At 29.3% G+C, this 23,379-nt stretch overlaps 1 protein-coding gene across 1 annotated transcript; it reads left to right on the top strand.

Annotated features, from left to right (window-relative positions):
- Nucleotides 1-291: 291 nt before the first annotated feature.
- On the top strand, nucleotides 292-7,276 carry LOC110696293 (protein CUP-SHAPED COTYLEDON 1-like). Its single transcript, XM_021873577.1, has 4 exons — nucleotides 292-492; nucleotides 726-1,022; nucleotides 2,064-2,335; nucleotides 6,326-7,276. The coding sequence occupies exons 2-4, from the start codon at nucleotides 842-844 to the stop codon at nucleotides 6,884-6,886; spliced, it is 1,014 nt and encodes a 337-aa protein (XP_021729269.1). The 5' UTR covers nucleotides 292-492; nucleotides 726-841; the 3' UTR covers nucleotides 6,887-7,276.
- Nucleotides 7,277-23,379: the final 16,103 nt, after the last annotated feature.

Raw genomic sequence — 23,379 nt, 5'->3', positions numbered from 1 at the left:
TAAGGCCAGCAGAATGATATAGACAGTTACAATAACATGGAGCAACAAAACAAAGAAGTAATCTTACACCACCCTAAAATAAGGTGTTACTTCAATGACCTTCCATACTATATATTATAATTATATTAATTTCATGCAAGCACCTTGTATCTCAAGGTCCATAGTTGGTGAGACTTCAAATACACACATGAATACATGTCACACAAATAAACCCTAGAAACTTTAGCTTAAATTTCATACATCTTATTATGTATATAAATATGAACGTACCATCATTTATTTAATAACTATAAGTTGTTCTATAGTAAACCCTTATTTCTTTCTCTCTTAAATTTTCTCACCCATTTCTTAAAATCTTAAGACTTTGATTGTGAAACTGATTTTCCTTCAATTCATCATATTAATACAACCACCAAGCTCCCTAAAGCTTACTTCTGTCAGATGCTCGATTTTTCGATTAGGAAAATAAATTCCTTCAAATTTCTCTAGGAGGTACAAGTAATTTACAAGTTAACTTAGCTTGCAACGAACAATATTAATTATTTTCTAATGTTTTCTTATATTATTGTATATCAAATATACTATAGCCTAAAATATAGGTTAAGGAATTTGTCTATAAATAAGATGTAGAGATTTCATCATCTACCTTTTTGACTCTTTTGATTAGTAGCATAATTTAGCTTAGGTTACTTGTTTATATGTTCCTAACTATAATTTGTTTGCAGTGTACAAGGTGATTAGTACTTGGAGGAATTAAAAGTTGTACTTATAACTAGCAAAAAGACGCGAAAGCTAATTAATTAGCTTGCTAGGAAATTAATTAAGGTTAGTTATTATCGTCATGGAAGGAGGAGATCAACAACAACCAAAGGATGAAAATCTTCCACCGGGATTTCGGTTTCATCCTACTGATGAAGAGCTCATAACTTATTACCTTGTGAGCAAGATCTCAGACGCGACGTTTTCATGCCGAGCTGTAGCAGATGTTGATCTTAATAAATGCGAGCCATGGGATCTTCCAGGTATATTTATCTTGTTTTTGAAGGACTTTACCTAATTGTCAAGTATACGTGATTATTAATTATCTCATTAGTATTTTGTTTAAGTAGTACATAGTAAATAAGATTGATTAAAATTGTAACCATGATTATAAGTATCAAAGAAGAAATTGATCAAAAGTAAAAGATGAACGAACTTCATACTCTAAGTATTGTAGAATTATCAAATATTGGTGGTTAGGAAATTTTTTGTAAGGGGGAAAATAGTTTGTTCATTTTATATTTCTTAATCATAACATTAACTTGATAAATTTTGTTGAAATTAAATAACATTAGTATTCCGTGAATAGAATGTATAATAAAGAGAATTTCTTGTTTAATTATATAGAACCAGGTTAGTCCCATGCGTCGATTTAAATATCTTTTTATATATATTTTTTTTAAAAAAATTAGACATTACACTTTTATTTAAATGTGTATTTACCATCTTCTTTTTTTTAATGAAGTATTTATAGTCATGGAAATTGAAAGGAAAAAAAGGGAAAAGCTAGATGATGTCATAAGTAGTTTAGGCGAGAAATTTTTTCATAAATTGTGTTCATTTATGATGTCAACATGACTTATTTTAGTATGGAGTAATAGTTAATATATTTGAACATAATAAGATACATAACTGTGGTTAGGTTAAAACTTAATATAGTTTAGATTGATCTGCATATATTGCAAAACAATTTAGTTTTAAATCCATAAAGTTTAACATACGTCTATGGTCTATCATATCGGCCTTTAATCTGTGCCTCTATTTTGATTGTTACACAAAATTTAAATAAAACAAACAAAATATTTTTTGTAAAAGGGGAAACCAAGTTTTATACTACGGAATATGAGGTTCTTAATTAATAAATGCTTTTTACTTCAATTCAATCAGCTTATTTTTGGGAGAAGTTATTGTAACAACAAAATTAAAAATTTGAAGTAATGTGCAAAGAAACCCTAAAAAAGGTAAAACCAACTTCTTGTTTCTAACTTACACTTTTGTTCATTCAATAATTTAATTAATTATAGGGAAAGCAAAAATGGGAGAAAAGGAATGGTATTTCTTCAGCTTAAGGGATAGAAAATACCCAACAGGAGTGAGAACAAATCGCGCAACCAACACAGGTTACTGGAAAACCACCGGGAAGGACAAAGAGATCTTCAATAGTGTTACGATGGAGTTGGTTGGGATGAAGAAGACATTGGTGTTCTATAGAGGGAGAGCTCCTAGAGGGGAGAAAACCAATTGGGTTATGCATGAATATCGTGTTCATTCTAGATCTGCTTATAGAAGTGCTAAGGTGAGTTTGTTAGTTGCTACTTCACTCTCTAAATAATTTTTATGATCATTTTCTAATTCTAATTATAGTAAGACTTATATAATTAGTTAGAGTTAAGTCTTTCCATATTAGTTGCTAAAGAATCATAACTATTTGTTTATTGAAAACGTTACATCTTGTTTTCTAGATCTATCACTAGTTTTACAGGCACATTTTTATTTCAATATAGCTCTAAATTGGAAATTTACTAATCTTCTTTTGATTTATCTTCTAATTTATTTAAAATGCTACTGAATTTGAAATGATACTCTTAATGAATTTATAGAAATAAAATTTTAATTAAGAAATAAATTACACCAAGTTTATGCCAATATTGAGCATCTTTAATTCAGTGAAATGATAGATGTTCAAGTCACTAAATGTCTTTAGTGACCAAGTTCATATTTAGTGTAAGGACATGTTCACATTTACTAAACTGAGAAACTGAACTGATTGGAGCAGAACTGAACTCAACTGAAATTAAGCTGAAGTGAATAGGCTCTAAGAGTGAAGGTTTATTACAAATTAAAACATTTCCTTTATTTTTTTGAAATTGCAAATTAATCTTTGACTATTACTCTCTCTCTCTCTCTCTCTCTCTCTCTCTCTCTCTCTCTCTCTCTCTCTCTCTCTCTCTCTCTCTCTCTCTCTCTCTCTCTCTCTCTCTCTCTCTCTCTCTCTCTCTCTCTCTCTATATATATATATATATATATATATATATATATATATATATACTAACGTTGATCACCTCTTTTATTATTTATTTTTTTATTATACAAAACACTTCGATTATTAAAAATTTATTATGGAAAATATTGTAGAATAATACAATGTACACTTAAAAAATGTCAAATTATAAATTTTATTGGTAATAATTAGTATAAATTTTTATGGTCAAAGGTGTTCATTGTCAAGAAAGAAAGTTAAAATATTGCAATGTTAAGGATACTAATTAATGACGTACAAAGTGTTTTTTTATAAAGGAAAATGGAAAATGGATCAGAGAATGGAGAGGGAGAGGGAGAGGGAGAGGGGGAGGCGGGGAAAGTACGAGAACCTTATTTTTGCTGAACTGAAACTATTTTTGCTTAACTTAAATTAATTTTATTGAGCTGAATTTATTTTTAGTGAGCTAAAATTAATTTTGATGAACTGAAATTATTCATACCGGTTCTCTATTAGATTTTTCTTTAACTTCACTGATTAAACAAATTAATTTAATTGAATTGTACTTATTTATATTGAACTAAAATTATTTTTACCGAATTTTTATTTTATTTTGTAAGGTGGAGAGAGCAAGGCCTAATGAACCTGATATAAATTCTTTGTAAAAATAAAGATTAAGAAAAAAATGAATAAAAAATTATCAAGAATAGTTTTTTGTGAAAGAAGAAATTTAAATCAAAATATTTAATGAAATGAGACTATAACATACAACTTATTGCATGTGCAGAGAACGAGTTTTATAATAAGGAATAATACCTAATTTAATAAAATGGACCCTAAACTTGTTACGGAGTATTCAATTAGATTTAGGTTAATTTCATCATTATTGATATAGATATGATCGGAGAATGGAGATACTATACCTAATATCGACTATAGCTTGTTTACAAATTTTGTACTTGTCACTTTTGAACAAGCTCATACAAGATTATGAAACCTAAAACACAAACAAAATTCATGTAAGAATATGAACTTAATTCATCAAGTTTATTGAGTCAATTCAACATCAATTATAGATTTCATAATACAATTTCCTTGGGTTGGGTTTTACTAGGTCTAATCCAAAACCCTTACATAATTTCACATATATATTTAGGGGCCGTTTGGTTGGGGGTAATAATCAAAGGGAAAGGGAATGAATATGCATGCCTCATTCCCTTTGTAGTTGTTTGTTTGTCACTTTTTTTCATTCCCATTACCCATTTTTATTTTTGAGTTTACCCAATTTGATTCTCCACCCCCCCTAGCCTTTTCCATTCCCTTTCCATGGCCATCACCTTCACTCTTTCTCCTCAACCCTAGAAAACCAGAATCACCGGCATGCATCAACCTCTAAAGGCCACCGACAGCGACCATTAAAGGCCACCGGCTCTAGCAGGAACTCCGATTAGCCTCCTTCAGACCAAACCCTTAGTCAATTTCCCCGACCACCACTACCACTCCCTACATGCGCACGTTTCCGCCGACCACCATGAATCGCCAGGGAAATCGTTGCCCCTTCCCCTCGAAAAGCCCTCGCAAAACCGTCAGGGAAGGGGTTTCTAGGTTTTTCGCGGGTGGTGAATTTTTTCAGGGGAGAGGGAGGGCTTTTCGGGCAGAGAAGATGGGCGGCGAAGGGTGGGGGATGTTCGGCGGGAGGTGGCGAGTGAGGTTGGGTGGTGGGTTGGCCGGGAAAGGTTTCAAAGTGAATGAAATGGTTGGTTCTATGGTGGTGGTATGGTGGTTCGATTGGTGGTTTCTTTCTTTCTGTTTTTTGTAAAACAAACAACATTTTCATGGAATGATTTTTCATTCCATTCTCTTTCTTTCCCTTTGTTCATTCCATTCCGTTTATCCCGTTCAAACCAAACGACCCCTTATATCTTCTAGAAACCGTACCTCAATCTGTAAACCTACTTGCATGACTGTACTAATTAAGTACAAATTAGAGACCTCATTTTTAAAAAAAGAATTGGTCGTAAGCTCGTAATTTTAAAATTTTTCCATCTACAAATCTAAATCAATAACAGTTAGGAAGATAATTCTAAGTTGTTCATAAATTTTGCATTTTATAATGAATATAAGGTAAAGTTCTTTAGGAGGTAAGACCAATGAAATAATTTAATATATATATCTTCTTAAAGTATGTAGCTTAATTAGTACTTGTATCATATATTCTTAACTAACTCAGTAACCCTAGTATATACTTCGTAACAATTTGCTAAACTAAGTAAGAATTTAACCAATTGTAGATACATATAATTATATACAATTATACATTATTGTATTATTATATAATATGCTAGTATTTACTATAGATAGCTCATAATCCACGTTAACAGAATTGGTCAAGTCGATCCATATTTCTTTACTATTACTGTATCCTTAACTTATAAACCTTAGCAATCTAAAAGATAAAGATTGAATATCAAGTATCTGTTGTAGTGTGAAAACGGTACACTGGAGTATGAGTTAGAACTACACATAGCTAGCAAAAGTATTAACAAGAAGTACCTACTAGAGCAAACTGATTTTATTATTTATTGAGAAGCTTTGAAATAAAGGTTGAGTAAGTCTAAGTGTCTAACTAGCTCGTGAATTACTCAAGTTTAGCTCGAGATTTCCTTAAGCCAAGCAGAGAGAAGAGAAGCTTAATTAATATTTAGAAGACTCAATTTGCAGTCACGTGTAATGTTACAGTATACGTACATGAAAATAACTTTTGTAAGGAAATGGTTGGATAATATTACCATTATTAACTATTAATCAGGCCCATTTATGAGATTTTGGTGGCCTAAGGGCGAATAAAATAAAATTAGGGCCCTAATCGGCTAATATTTGAATTTATTATTAGAAGATGGGGTCCATCAGATTAGTAGTGATAGTAAGATCATAAAGAACCAAATCGAAAATTTTAAGTAAGACTCATTAAGACAGACCTCATCAGTCATGACATCAACTAAGTTAATTATTACTCATTTAGCAAGACGGGGAGCAACTTCATTAACATTCTCCATATCAGAAGGAAAACTAAACACTCCTCCAAAAGAAGATTTTATGTCTAATATATCATCAATATGAATTTGATAATACATCTCAGGCATGAACAATAACAATAACAACTTCATTACCATGCATGCTATACAAATCATTATGAACATACATCCTTTTGCAACTAACTATATGATGATTATTTTTCTTGGTTTATACATTTGTTAGATACTTAGATACTATTTACTAACTCACTACTTTGGATGTTGCAAACAGGATGAATGGGTAGTCTGTAGAGTGTTCCAAAAAAGTGCAGGCATCAAGAAATACCCTACAACACAATCAACAAGAGCAATTAACCTAGAAATGGGACAAAATCACATACTTCCACCCCCTATGCTTCCCTTAGACCCAGCTCAATTTAACCTTGGAAGAAACTACATGATGCACAATCATGTTGATCAACTCGCCGAGCTCTCACGTGCCCTAAGAACTAGTGGTGCCACTACTGCAAACTTACCTATGCAATCCCAAATAAACTACCCTCTAGGAGGTGGTGGTGCGCCGGGTGGTGGTGGTGGAGGGTTTACCATCTCTGGCCTTAACTTGAACCTTGGTGGGGCCGGAGGTGGTGCAACACAAGGCCCACTGCCTTTAAGGCCTATGACCAACCAACAAGGTGCACAACAACATGATGTTACTTCTTCCATGTTGAGTGGACTAGAGAATGGTTATGTTCAACTAGATATGAACATAAATGGGCATGGTGGAACAAGTAATAGGTTCATGAATGTGGACAATTGTGTCGAATTCGACAACTATTGGCCTACATATTAGGGAGAGTAATAAGAGCAGCAACAACAACAACAACAACCATCAATCTAGTATGTATTTTGCCATCAATTGAGTATGGCGCGACCGGGGAAGAAAAATGGCAAATTTTTTATAAGGATAAGTGTATGTCTAGCTAGGGAGATGCAAGTAGATAACAACCATATGGAAGTCATTTGGTTGAATTACCAATAAGCTTAAGTGCTAATGCAAGTTCATCAAATTTGTAGTAACTAAGTAATTTAATGTTTTATCAGTTGCAACTTTAATTTGTTTTTTTTTTTTTTTTTTTTTTTTTTATAATATCTATTTAGCATGTAATTTGTGGCAAATAGTGAAGTTAGAATTCCCAACAAATTAAATCTATGTTATATATTGTCTCTTTTACATCTTTAATTTGGCTTTTTATTTGGAAGGTACAATTATTTTCTTATTCTTATGCATGGGTGGTTTTTAGAACAATGGGTGATAAAAGATTAAAAGAAAGCATACTATTAAAAACTTTTGGAAAATCACCAATGCAAAATGGAAAATTCTTAGTTACTAAAACATGAAGGACTTGAATTTTAAGCTCAAATGGTAAATAAAAAAAAAAAGGCTAAGATTAAAATGTTAAGATAGTTGTTAATTCATTGAAGAATTTATGTGTGATAATGTAAATCCACATGTGTTGGATTTTGTATTTTATTTTTAAATTTATTTTAGAAGTGTATAATTTATAAAAGATTTTTCCGGAGGAAATAAATATTTAAATCTGTCAAATTAAAATAATTTTTAGGTTTCCTTTCACAACCTTCTGTCAACCAAACATTGGAAAATATGTATGGTTTTCAACTTTCCTTTCCCTTCCCTTCCCTTCCCTTCCCTTCTTATCCCTTTATTCTCTCCTCTTCTCCTCCCTTCCTTTACTATTATTGACCAAACAAAGGCGTCAGCTTCTCCGTTACACAAACTATATATATATATATATATCACTTACTTATAAATTGTAAATGATGTATACCATTTTTTTAAAATAGTGATGCATACAATAATAATCTTAATTAAGGCTACATATGTTTAAAAATAAAATGTTTAGACAAAACAAATATTAATACATCAATGGACAAGTAATTTTACCATTTAGTACAATATTAATTATTAATTTTAAATAAGTATATGTTAATACGACAATATCCATGAATCCATGATTAATATATATTTTCCTTTATCATGACGACAGGACATGGTGGTCATGGTTAAGTATCCATATCTCCAATGCAAAGGGATTCTAAGTAAAAGGCGTTATAGCATCACTTAAAGCCCACATCGATCTTAGAATTCAACTAAAGGAGACTTGTTTTTAATTAAGAACTAACGAAACTGTAAAAGTTGCAAATTAATTATTTAATATTAGCATCTTATAATAATTTTTTAAACATTATATGTATATATATATAAAAAAAAAAAAAATTAAAAAAAATTAAAAACGAAAAAACAAAAAGCATAGCATCTTAGGTAGGAAATTGTTACAAAAGAAAAAGAATACATATAATTATTTTTACAAAAGACATGGATATAATATTTTGCACAACGGCTTGGATGACTACAACTCTACAAGTCTAATAGCACAAAGAATAGAAAATAATTATAAAAGATTGTGTGCTGCATGCCTATATCTTATTCTTTGTCTATATTTTTTGCCGATATTCTCCTAAAACTCAGTCAACAAATTATAATTAAAAAATTTATAATATTTATTTTTTTAAATAAGAATATATATTATTTGGTATGACTTATTTTTTTCAATATAAGTAACAAGTTGATGAGGGAGTTTTGATGCATAACAATTTTAATTAATCACCCTTTTCATGTATCGTTCGTACATGTATTAGTTAATCTATAACCCTACTTCAAATAGAAGTAAAAATAGGCACCTATGAATTGATAGTGTTTGATAGAATTGAAGGCATTGGAAGCACTTATCAAAAAAAATGTTTGTTTTAATTATTATAATCTTCAAACATGCATGACAATATGACATCATACCTTAGCTTCATAAAAGAATAAAATCTAAGGATGTGATTATGTGCATAATAATATCCAAAGTATTTAGTATATTAAGAAAATAGAAAGAATTATAATACCAAAAGATGCCCTAGAAATATACTTTGTATATAATATGATAGGGCAGGAAAAATAAAATCGATTCTCAACTATAGGTCAATTCAACCCACTTTTGTGGGTTCTTCTTGCCTCCCCATCAATACTTTTCGGCCATATTAATCAATTTACTAATAGCATTAGATTATACTTAATTTTATAATAAACTTTTTAAAGTGAAAGACAATGATATTCTAGCAGTACTAATACTAAGATTTAATTATTGGGTACATTTTTGGAAGTGTATGTAATTAGTAATCTATTAGTCTAGTAAGATTTCCCAAGGATTAGAGGTGGGTAAAAAGGAAATATGTTTTAGTGCTTTTAGGTGTCATTATTGTACTATTGGTTATGCTAATTGCGGCAACAAAAAATATTTAGTACTATGGGCCTGTTCTGATTTATTGAACTGAGTCGAATTGAACTAAACTATTTATGAGAATATGAACTGAACTCAACTTAACTGTGCTGAATTGAACAGAACCGAAATGAACTAAAATTAAGCTGAAAAGAACAGATCTGTAATGTATGATTATACACTAACACTATATCATGATTGCATATGTCATGAGTCTTGTGACTCTAAAGTGTAAGAAGTTTACTTTGATGAAATTTGTAGTGTGGAATAAAATAAAATTCATATCACTATATTCTTATATTTTTAAAAGTTTGAGATAATCCTTATAAATATTATTAGTTTTTACATAATTTTACCTTTTAAAATGTTTATTATTTAAAGTTTATTCTGATTTACTGAACTGAACTGAAATTGTTTATGAGAGAAGAAAATTAGGAACTGGACTGATTGGAGCTGAACTGAACTGAATTGAAATTAAGTTGAACAAAACATGCCCTTATTTGTCCTTATTACTGTTAATAGCCTTTTTTTTTTCTTAATTTGTAAGTGTATTGTGTGAATATGTATACTCCTAAAAAAAAAATATTTGGTTACCTATTTTGCTTCATTAATGTTACCACCAACTAAAGTGGTAGGCTTGTAACACAAGGTCAAACTATAAGAACTTCCCAAACATAATTAGCTATGGCAGCAAACAATGACGTAAAAGATGCGCTTTCAACAAGTTATAAATGGGATTATTAGGGATATAGATAAATGTATATAGTATTAACTAAGGCACAATATTGTGTCACCAAGGTTTTACTAGAGTCTTTTAAGACGATTCATAATACTTGAGGGTAAGAGCTTACCATCCTCTCCAATGTCTTTGTGATCATGCATGATTGATATAGTAGCCCAATAATGATATGGTTAGTGGTAGGCATTTTTGTCTTCTCTATATATCCACAATTATACAACCTCCGTTAATTGTTATCTGTAATTTTGGGGTATATTTGAGAGATATAAAATATTCCAAAGTTGCATATAACAATTAACGGAGGTAGTATTAAGATTGGGGCTTTGACCAGTTGGATGAGACATATATATCTATTTTGAAACCCACCCTAAGCATAGGTGATTTCAAGGGAGGGCCTAGCCAAGCTATGACCAACAGTACACCGTAATTTGCAATAATATTAAGAGGCAATTGTACCAAATTGTAGTAATAAAAGTGTGTTGTGTATCCTAACATATACTACCTCTATGTCATCAAATTCTGGCCTCTCATTTTGATCTCACTTTTCATTTTATTTTTCAGTACTACTATTTAATTAATTTGGCTTGCCCTATATAAAGTTATGCCAAGCTATAAAGGTCGAAATTTGGTAAATTTACCTCCATCCTCTAGTAGTATATTCAAATTAGTAATTTTGGTTAAATATTATCCAATTATTCAGTGCGGAAAAATTCAAGTGTGTACAACATACATGTTCGACATAATTTTTACCAATTTATATGTGGTTCTCACCCTTAATCTATTTTGTATAGTAGGAGGTGATTGCAAGGCAAATGGGATCTTAAGCATAGAATTGGTGACTTAACCTTAAGTTTTTTTTAGAGTAGTGATGATTAATTCATCTTCCCTCGTTATTTTCATGTAATCATGTGTCTAAGTTGATTGTCAATTCTACCTATTATTTCCAAAATCAGTTTCTTTGTATGTTTGATTAATTAACACTAAGAAAAAAGAGATTTTAAAAACCATCTCTTACATTCCACCCTCCATCAAGGTTTAGATGCTAAGAAGCAAAACCAAACTATAGAACTTGTTTACACTCCTTTCATACTTATTTAATTCTTTTGGCTATTTTAATATTTTTGTAAGAAGTTGTATATTGAGTGGTTACCTAATAATGTAATTTTGTATATAGCTAGGGTAGAAGAAAAGTAAAGGAAAAAATATAAATTATACTATCCATGTTACTAAAATAGGACTATCTAATAAAAGCACAAAAAAAAAAAAAAAAAAAAAAAAAAAAAAAGAACGTTAAGCTACCTAGCTTCTAATTAGGAATGAGGGTATTATGTATTTTGTAGCTATGCAGTCTGCATAAACCAAAAATTCTTGTAGATTAAGTTAATATGATTTACACAAATATAAATAGTTCAAAGAATAGTTAAAAAAAAAAAAAAAAAAAAAAAATTCAGTACCTTTGGTTAAAAAATTCAGTACCTTTAAAGGAAAATTTTTGGATAAATTGGTTATTGACCTGTGAAAATCAGTTAAGTCAAAGTTAACTAAACACAAAATTATTTGACCATACTTGTATATTAAGAAAATATGGTTTATATAAATAAGAAAAGTTAAAGTAGAAAAGAAAATTTTAAAAGAAAGATCTGAGCAGATTGGTTATTGACCTGTCAATTTCAGTCCGACCAAAGTTATCTTTACACAAAATAATTTGACCAAACTTGAACATGACTATTTCTCAACACAAAATGATCCATCTCAACACAAAATGATTTGATTCATTTTAACATTTTAACTCACACTAAAAAATGATCCAAATAGAATCCGATTCAAATGAATTATTTGAGAATTGACATCTCCAATTTAGTTATCTACTAAAATTGGCAGCAAAAGTAGGGCCTCTATTGTTGAGAACCATAGAAGGGTAGCAGTACAAAATACAATTCTTTAGTGATCCAATAATACTAGATATTTAAACTTTAGTCTCACTTTTCAATGTACTTTTCTGCATTAAAATGAGAATGGGCCCAACCAAATCTTTGTATGGGCCACATTTCCTTACCAAGATAATTTACCCAAAAAAAATGCTGACCATTATGGATAAAAAGCTAGATATCATACACGATGCCCCTTTTTTCCCAATACATCTTTCTACCATTGTTATTTGTTTGGCTCTTCGCCATGCAATATGGTCACCTAGTTTCTTATCCCTAGAGCTTGGCATGGATCGGGTTAGTTGTAGACCCGACACAAATATAAACGCATGAGAGACATGATGATAGGTCATACATTATGCATGAACAAAGTCTGTAAGCATGACATAGTAACACATTAAAAGGGTTATGAATGGACTCCATTTATAAAGTATTGATATAAGTCTGACACGGCACAATATTTCATTAACTTTTGTTAGGCATAACTAGCATAAGGTACATTAGCATAACACCACGGTCCAACCCATACCTTGCTTTACATATGCCGTATGCAACTTCTCAACTACTAACTAATCATTGTTTTATACTTTTAGTTACGTGGATGTAAACTACTTAGGTTAAAAAAAAAAAAAAAATCATCATGAGGCTTGAAAATTTGAAATCTTATGTCATTAACAAGTCATTGCTAGCTCTTTAACTAGCTCTTTAATATCATCTTACTACTACTAGTTTACTAGTAGTTACTAACAATATTAGGGTCTTTTTAATTTAGCTTAATTTCAGTTTATTTCAGCTCTAATCAGTTCAATACTGTCCAGTTTAATTTCTAATTTCCTTCTCTGATAATAAATTCAGTTCAGTTCAGTTCTATTCACTTCAATTCAGTTCAGCTTCAATCAATTCAATTCTCCATTGATTGAAATTAAATTCCTTAATTCTGAGATCCAACTTATTTTATTTTGACCAATAATTTGTTGAAATTTTTTCGGTGGAGTCGGATGCACCATGCTCGGTGCATCCAATGTTCTTTAAAAAAAGGCGGAATGAACATTTAGCTATTCAGTAAAGAACACATAGTTGTTTTGTAAAGAACATATAACTATTTTATAAAGAACATCCAGTTTTATATGTTTTTTTGTAAATCTAAAGAACATTTGTAATATTAGTAAAGAACATGATAATATTAAAGAACACTATTCATATAGTAAATGTACATTTGGTATAAATGATCATGTATGTATATGAAAATGTACATTTTACTGTATTATAATGTACATTGTATTATATTCTAATGAACATATATGTTATAATGTTGGTTACATGTTTTATGTACATTGTATTATTTGCGTCATATAAGTATATATGAAAAAAAGAACATTTTACTGTATTTTAATGTACATTATATTATTTGGATCTACAACTTTTTCTAAATTTGTCTATTTGCTTGCTTTGTTCTTCCAAAATATATTAATCGGTTGATCTTCTTCAAGAATTTCATTTTATTTCTCATTGCAACAACAAAATTATATCAAAATCGCAATTAATTTTCAATAAAATCAAATATTACAATTTTTAATCAAATTTATAAAAAAACAAACACTCAAACTCAAAATAAACAAGTATGAATGTCAAATAAACAAGTATAAATGTCGAATTTGGTCTTACCTTTCGTTTTTATTTGTCATCTTGAACAATTTTGGGCTCAAAATTTCGAATTTCTTGAAATTTTGTTTGAGCTTTGAGGAATTTAAATGGGTTTAAAGTTTTGTTTGGAGAGAGAAAGTGAACTTTTGGTAAAAAAAAATTGAAATGATTTGTAATTAATGTATGGTAAAAAAAATTAATTATAGTACTATTTATCTATTTCATTATACAAAATTTCTTTTAAAAAAAATATATATACAAAATTGTTGCATAAAAAACTGATGTACATTACAAATGAACACTATGTTCTTTTATGTATATGTCCATGTACATTATAAATGACTACTATGTTCTTTTATATGACCATGTTTATTAGTATATATCTAAATGTTCATTCCGCTTTTTTGTATTTTGGAGCGGATGCACCATGTGGATCGTGCATCCGCCTCCACGAACCAACTATTAATAATTTGTTGATACATAACAATTTAATTACTGCGCTGAATATTTCACAAAAGAAAACATAGATCTATTCGAAAAGTACTTTCAAAAACTTGTACAGCTGTGCATATATTAGGATAGTGATATAAAACAATAGTCAAAATCTGACTTTTAATAGATTCGATTCATTAGCCATAGTGGTTAAGATTTATTCAGATAATTTACAAATTTATGGTCTTGGGGAAAGTATATCCGTCTTTAGTTAGGTTTTTAAATTATGTAATTGGGTCAAAGTTTATACTATCATAAGATGATTTAAACGAATTTATGATAATCATGTAATGTAACATAATGCAGTTTCAAAATATACTCTCTCTATCCCTAAATTACATTCTTATTACTTCTAGCATTTATTCCTCACATAATAATATAATAGAGAGAAGTTGGAATGTATTAGGGATGGAAGGAGTACAAATGTAACAAACACTTATAATGTTCATTTTGTTAAAAAGGGGGGGGGGGTGTTTCTAAACTATGTCCTGAGATTGTTGAATTTCTAAAGTGTGTCCACGCTTTTTCGAAATTACAAGTTGTGTCCTCCAACTTAAGCTACTTAATCAACCGTACCCTCTGACCTTAACTTGAAGTTGGTAATTCTAAGAAAATGGGAAGTAATAAGAAGCGGATGAGGGGGAAAAAAGTACACTAAGAGCTAGCTCGATATATTATAAATGGTTGCGCTTTTAAAAGAAAGAAGAAAAAGTAAATGAGAATTTGTAAAAAAAAAAATGTTTAATGCCAATCCCCTTACATAACTCTGACCCATTTTGGGCATGAAATTTCTCTGCAAAGTGGAATAATTTACAATTAATCTAACTACTAGCGTTGGGTTAATGTCAGAGTGTACGGTTACATAAACATCTTAAGTTGGAGAGCACTTCTTATAAGTTTTGAAAAGCATGGACATACCTTAAAAGCTCAATTACCACGGGAAAATAGCTTTTAACTTTGACTATATTTGGTAAAGAACAAAAAGTAAGGGGTTGTTTACATTTACTTAATTTCAGTTCATTTCAGCTCCAATCAGTTTAGTTCAGTTCAACTCCTAATTTCCCTCTCTCATAAAATATTCATTTCAGCTCAGTTTAGTTCAGTTCGCCTCTAATCAGTTCAGCTAAGTCATCAAAGCATAATAAATTAAATATATAATGGTATAATATAAAATTATAAATAAAGATACTAATGGTGAAAGATATACTTCCTCTGTTCTTTTTTACTTGACCCGCTTTGACTTTTACACTATTCACCACCCTTCCTTTGACTGTGTTTTGTGAATAATATGTAAGGAAAAACATATTCATGTTGGATCATTTAGAATTTGTCTCAATAAGTACTATCATAATATATAACTTTTGTATTTTTTTATTATGGAGAATTAAAGTTATCGACCGTTAAAGTTTTGCATTGGCAAACGTGATAAAAGAAACAGGTCAAGTAAAAAAAAAGCAGAGGAAGTATACTACTACGTATATTTCAATACTATTACTTTAAATTATTTTATGGAAAATGGAAATCAATACAAGTATTAAAGCAAAAGTAATAATAGAGGATCATAGATTTCCCTCCATCTCCCCCAACAGTGACCTAGGTTTGATCCTCGTCCACCCCTCCTATGATAGGAGGGGACCCCATAATGACATGTTAATAGTCCCCGATCCCTACATATTTACTACTATCCTTCAGTATTTTATTACTTTCTCCACTTTTTTTGTGGCTGCATTTTATTACTTGTTCTATTTTCTTTTTTGAAAACTTTTAATACGTAGTAATATTTTACTGCTTTTCTCTTCGCTAGTAGTTGCTTTGATCATATCATATATTAATAAATTCATATTCTCTCTCATCCTCACTCATACTTATTTTTGCTTATTAAATTATTTTTATTCTTCAACTTATCCCACTTTCATTATTAAATACTTGAAAAGTAAAAAAAAAAAACTAAAAATGAATTGTATATATGTGAACAGAAAAATACAAAAATAATTATTAGCCCTACCACGATAAGTATCAAAAAAGAGATTACACGCAGTATATAAAGATAAGCTAAAGTATATGGTGAGGCTCGAACTCAAATAACAGAAAGATACTCTTTATAAGGAATTGAATATGTAAAACCTAGCAAGCTAAACCCTATAAATACATGGTTTGTATTGAACATATGAAAAAATTGTGGAAACACATAAAAAGCTCTTACTCTAAGCATAATGGATATGCCATATAGAGCATGCATGAAGAGGTTAAAGGTCACAATGCAGCCAAGGATGACTTGCCGGACTATATTATATACATATGCATGTTATAATTATTTTAACCTATGGTTTTTATGTCGGCAAGTTGTCCTTGGCTACATTGGGTTCTCATCTTCTCATGTTTGCTCTAAATTGGTTCGATACTATCTTATTAATTCATCTACCTCACAATAATGCATGTGTTCAACTTCATAGTTGGTTTTTTTCATGCTATATGTTTGATTATCGATCAGGTGATCGATCGATAATCGATCCATAATTAGTGAGTAATAAGGTTTAGCTAATTATTAGCTAGAGATCCGATCTGAGCAAATTGTCAAGCCAGGTAAGTATGCAAATAATGCAACCTTTCTTACCTTTCTTTCTTTAAAACTATGTGTATTGGATTTTGATGAATACTTTTTATTATTATTATTGATTATTAGTTTTTTTTATTATTAATAATTAGTTATAATTTGTTTAAATTTCTTAATGACAAGAAATGTATGGATTTTGATGATTTCTGTATATATATGTATGGTTTTAAGTTCATATTAAAGAACTATATATATTGTTTCTAATAGTCTAATTACTTTTAAAATTTAGTTAATTATTAGATATAATATTATTGAGTATACAGAGTTAATTTGTTTTTAGCACCTTAACTAGTTAATTTAATAACATGATCTGTTGTGTCTAAAATAAAATAAAAAATAACATATATAATCGTATATTCGTATTTTATACTTTAATAAATAAAATAATTGGAAACTAGACCAGATTGGTGATAGATGGAGCTAAGACACATATGCGCATATAGAATCCAGATCCAGTAGTCAATGGAGCTAAGACATTTTTACTCCTATAACGAGTAAATGTTAGAAATGGAAATTGAAGAAACACCTACAAAGTGTCAGCATCTCCAACTTCTAACTAGTATTGCCAATAAATTTGTAGACTCTTTTAAATGCTCTTATCATTTTTCTTGTTCCTATCATTTTTCTGATTAAAATATTACATGCCGATATAAATGTTTATATTCCTGAGCCTCAATCTCACCTAATATTTTGGAGGGAGCATATATATAATATATACATGTATATTTCAAAAGTCACTATAAGAAAATAACCTTTTCGTAGCGATATTTTAACTTTTAGTATCGATTGTAATTGCAACAAAAAGTTTTCCCAACGAATAGTCATTCGTTAGTAGTGGTGTTCAATATCGTTGGGGTTGGCCTCAATAATCGATACGAAAAACTTCATCCAATCGTGGTGATTATTGTATCGATTATATTTATATATCTAGCGATTATATTTATATATCTAGTGTAGAAAAGGCTTTTTGTATCGATTTTTGGGATTTAGTAGCGATTGTAAATGATACGCTTTCTCATAATTTTATAAATGTGTAAAAGTATCGTGGATATGTATTATTATGTTTTCCGTCTCGATTTTATATGGAAAATCGTGACAATGGTAAAATGATATGATTTCCTTAATTATTTCACAAACATACTTGCATATTGTAGGGAATGTATAATCGCTATGAAAAGTCAATTTATAAATCAAGGTTTTTTCTTGCCAATGATATCTTCTAGCTACTACAAGTTTACAAGAATAATCGAGAATTCTGATATCTTCTAGCCCTGATCAACTTTTACATATATATATATATTGGTGTTGGGCATTCAATCAAAGCATGTACATAATAAGCCATATTCATATAGAATTGTCCTACCCTCTTTTTATATATTTTTTTTTCTTTTTACACTCTTTGTGAGTTTATTCATACATCGTTGTTCATATTTCTCTTTTTCCCCAAATTATCCATATGCTTGTGTGTCCTGACCTATTTATCCTTTTTATTTTTTCAATCTGTACATCTTTATTTCCTCTATACAATCAAAATTTTAAGTTGGCTAAATTAACGGATGACTTTTACAATAAAAATGTAGCCATTGTAACTGTTAATAAAAATGTAGCCATTGTAACTGTTTATAATCTTAACCCTCAATTTTATGGATCAATCTAGTCCGTTCATATAATAAATTGATATAAAAATATAGCAAAAAAATATATTTATTTTTAAAAAATATTTATTTTTCTTATTAAAAAAAATTGGTTTGTCACCACTTATGATATAAAGGGTATCTCCACCGATCAAACACGATTGATTATATAGTTAATGATTAATTTAACAACGGACAATTAGATTTTTTTTCCCCTCCGAAATTAAGCATTCATCATCATGCCTTAAAAAAAATCAATCAACTCTCATTCTTCCATGAAATACATGTAAGGAATTGTAAACTATTTTCATAAATTTTAAAAAATCACAAATAATAAATCATAAATTCAATATAACCAGATTTTATTCCTAATTTTTTTCTGTGCGAAACTTGAGCAAAATGGAATTGTTAAGAAAAAGGAATTGAATCAACACAACAATCGATAGAAACTGAAAAAATGTGGTGTGTTTTTTCTTTTTCTATTTTGTCAAAATATTTTTTTAAAAACATTTACTTTTTATGGCTCCGGAAACTTGCGGAAGCTCTGTCATCCCAATAAAAGGTTTGGATGAATCAAATTTTAATAAATTTTCAAATTTTATCTAATATAATGAATATAATTTTATTGTATTTATTTGAAAACTATTCTAAATTAACAACCTATTATTTATTTATAAATATACGTAGTATACTATGGAGACAAATCAATAATAACATTGTATATAGCAAAAAAAAAAAAAAAAAAAAAAATCTTATATAACACAAAATATTTAAATTGGATACATAAGTTGCAAAAGTAAAATTAAAAAAAAATTTATTAAAAAAAATTGAAAAGCACTATAAACAAACAAAGAGTAATGCTGACACAAAGTTTATTGGTAGACACAAGAAAAAGTTATTACTAATAAGAAAATACAAGTCATTTGTATCCATTAAACTCAAAATAAGAATAAAAGACCATTTTATTTAGAATGCTCTGAGCTCAGGACCACCATGCATGCACACCCTCAAAAACTGAACTATTCAGTCTACAGATTCCAAAAATCAATTAACGGTATGAATTATGATGCTTCATAGAATTATTTGATTTTTCTTTTGTATGTGTTGTGTTACATTGCAACACTCATTTCTAGTAGGCTACTATTTAATCATCAGTTTAATTGGCATTTTATTGTTAGTGGCTAATAGAATTTTGGGAGATCAACTATATATATCATACACAATACAAACACGAAATAAATATGTGCTCGTTTTAATCACTTTCTAAACCGTGTTCCAATTAAAATATGATCCGTTTTATAAGCTATATTTTTGGCTTTTTGCATCATGTGTCATTATTGATCCACATTTGGGTGAATGATATTAATTTTCAAATCAAATTAGATGCAATTCGGTTCAGCTAATTTAATTCGACTTGTATAGTAACTTATGGTAAGGTTTTTATAGGTAAATAATATTAGTGTTATTATTATGATTTTTTTTAATCTATAAGGACTTGTTTACATTTACTGAACTGAGCTGAACTGAAGTGATTATTGGAGCTTAACTGAACTGAACTGAACTGATTAGAGTTGAATTGAACTGAACTAAATATTTTTGAGAGAGGGAAATTAAGAGTTGAACTGAACTGAGCTGAACTGAACTGAAATTAAGTAAATGTGAACAGACCCTAATTGTAATTTTAAATCCTTGTGATTTTTACTTTGGCTTGTTTATATACACGTATTAATTAGCAAATGAAAAAAAAGAAAAAAAAAACACTATTCCATTGCCTTGGTTTTAATATTATATCTTACCCTTTTTTTTTTTTGGAATATCTGACCCAATTATATTGAGATATAAATATAGTTTTTGGCATCAATTTAATCATATATATATGTTTATTACTACTTTCGATTTTTATTATTTGCAAATTTGAAATATTTTATATCTCACAAATAATAAAAATCGGAGGTAATAGTTGATTTACCCAAATCCTCCAAAATGGAAGGTGACAAAATGTCAATCAAGAAATTAAAGTCATTTACAAAGGGCGCTACCATTTATGGTGAGGTTTTCCAATCATAGTGCATATACCTTTAAGGACGAAATTGTCTTTAAGGATAAGGCAAATTTGCAAATTAAAGGTGCGTAAAGAATGCTATGTATGCTAGTGAGTGCAATTATTGACTTATTGTGCAATCACCATGTCTAGAATTTGAATTTGTCTATGAGTTTCACTTTGCTATATAGCATTATATCTACATTGATTATTATAAAGTGTGATCATAATCTTTTGTCTAAGCGACAATACTATCATCCATTATTAATTAATGAATAATGTCTATTACCTTTTTGTAAGAGTTTTTGACTTTTACAATAAACGAGTATATAAAGAATTAGAGAATTAGATAAACCACAAAACCATCAAAAGGTTTTAAAGGTTTGTTCATGCACATGTACATGTACATATATACTTGATCAACTTTTTTTATGAAAAAAGAGGGGCAAGTAATAAGCCTACAAAAAACCTAGCTTAGAATCATACCCTTTTTTTTTTTTTTTTTGACAACAGCAAAGAAACAACAAACTTAAGGAAAAGAAGACAAAGTAAGATGACATTTTCTAGCAATGTCGTTAGCCCTTTATTAACCTGATCTCGTGGCACCTTTAAGATTGCACATTTTAGAAATGTAGCCCCCACTTCCCTTATTTCCTTAATCAACCAAGTAATCGAAACATCCTTACCAAGATTATCATGCAAGTTGTTAAGGAGGGAAATAGAATAAAAAAAGCAGAAGGATCATACAGACATGCTCCTCCAAATCTTCCAATAATACAATTTGAAAATCCTTCAATACCCTAATTATATATTCCAACAATACTCTAATTATATACTTCTTCCGTCCTATAATATAGTTTTATTTGTGTTTTTTTGTGGTATTTAAGAAATAGGAAAAGAAAGTGGATAAAATGCATTAATAAAAGTGAAAAGTACAATTATAGACAAAATTTAGAGAGAGAAAGTGAAAAAAGTACCAAACATGTGTAATGGTAAATTAGAAAGTACAATGGATAAAGTTAAAAAAGTAAGGGTATAATGGCATTTACATACTATCCAAAAATAGAAACAGAACAAAATTTTGGTTCTCCAAAATAGGAAAACAAGAACTATATTATGGGACGGAGGGAGTTTTTTTTTTTTTTTTCAATATATCAAATCATGCTAAGGTTTATATAATTATATTCAAAGGTTACCCAATGAAAGCTTTTACTTTTCACCATTTAGATACTGAAAATTCGTTAGTAATGGACTAATGGTTATGATTGATTTTCTATACTATAGAAAGTTTAGTAATGAAAAGAGTGTAAGACTCCAAAGAGGCAAAGAAATAACCAAAGCTTTTGGATTAGATCGAGCTAGTACAAATAAAAGGAGCAAAATGATTAAGGAACAAAAAGCTAGCAAGAAAAAAAAATAGGGCACATTTATGAATTAACTTGTCTGTGATTGATTGATAACCCACAATTTTAAGGAAAGTTCAAGTCCCAAAAAGCAACTAAAGGAGGATAATTACTACTTTTGTGTTAGGGTTTTATTAGACACACTTTATCAAAGGCTATTGTTCCCACCAAAACAATTCGTATAAAGGCCAAACACGAAATGTTTCATAGTTAGTAGTTACTCGACAAATTAAGCTAGAGATTCGAATCATTTCTAGTTACTATTAATTTTTATTATGTTTTTTTGAAAGCTAATTTCTATTTACTCAAATCTAACTCCATGCATGATCAATAAGTAACTAAGATAATAAGCAATAATTGTCAAATTAATTACAACTAAAATGATTGAAATTGATAAGGCTGTATAATAATACATACTCTTTCTATTTCTTTTGCTTCATATCCATTCTATAATTAAAAAATAAAAAATCGATGAAAAGAAATTGACCAGGATTCATTGGTACTCAATTTTGAGAGGGGATCTAACTAGTGATATCACTTAATTAGAATAAGTTATCAACTTAACAACCCCCCCCCCCTAGCTTCACGCAATTACGAGAGCTTATGACCGTAAAAAAATGAAGATGATTCTTATTGAATGTTGAATTACCTAATTATACTCCCTTCGTCCCTTAATGATGTACTGATATGTTATGTAAAATAACAATCTATATCTTTAGTTTTAGCATGTAAATTACCTAATGTATATCTAAGATATATAGTTACATAATTCTAGCCTAAATTGTAGTCTTATTCGTAGCCTTAAGTTACTCTTGTACACTTGATATACTTCGTATGATGATTGACCGACCATAATCATTAATCAACAAGAAAGCATAACACAATTTCCCTAACCATGACAAACCCTAATTTAACCCTCATTTGACATAATCTTTCTCCCTTCTTCTCAATATCCTATTAATTTTTTGATTTTTTTCAATAGTTGAACAAACAAAATTCCATCGCGCTCTTGTTAACAACATCATCTCTATTACCCTTGGGATGGAAAATTAAGGTTTAGTATTCATCATGGGCAAAAGGATTAAAGCTCTAAATGTTATTGTTAACATTAAGAACATATACTACCTCTGTTAATTATTATGTGCAACAAAGGGGTATTATTTGTGAAATATAAAATATTTCTTTGTTGCACATAATAATTAACGGAGGTAGTAATTCTTTTTATTCAGCAACTAAAGAGTGAGTAATTGTGTCAATTATTCTGGAACAAAGAGAGCATAATTCTTTTAATTTACATGGATATAAGGATATTATTGCTAACATATAGCACATGTATTACTAAGTTAATTATCATCATCTTATTATGCAAACTTGTAGCTAGTTAGTGATAATAAATTAATAATGTACTTGTATGATTTGTCTCAAAATATAAAATATGTTTCTTATGCAAAACTTATTCAACATTTTTTGATAATAAATTAATAATGTACTTGTATGATTTGTC

Source organism: Chenopodium quinoa, unplaced genomic scaffold, assembly GCF_001683475.1.
Source record: "Chenopodium quinoa cultivar QQ74 unplaced genomic scaffold, ASM168347v1, whole genome shotgun sequence".
Classification (NCBI taxonomy): domain Eukaryota; kingdom Viridiplantae; phylum Streptophyta; class Magnoliopsida; order Caryophyllales; family Amaranthaceae; genus Chenopodium; species Chenopodium quinoa.
The sequence above is the reverse complement of the archived record's forward strand: the minus strand, read 5'-3'. Positions and strand labels throughout refer to the sequence as shown.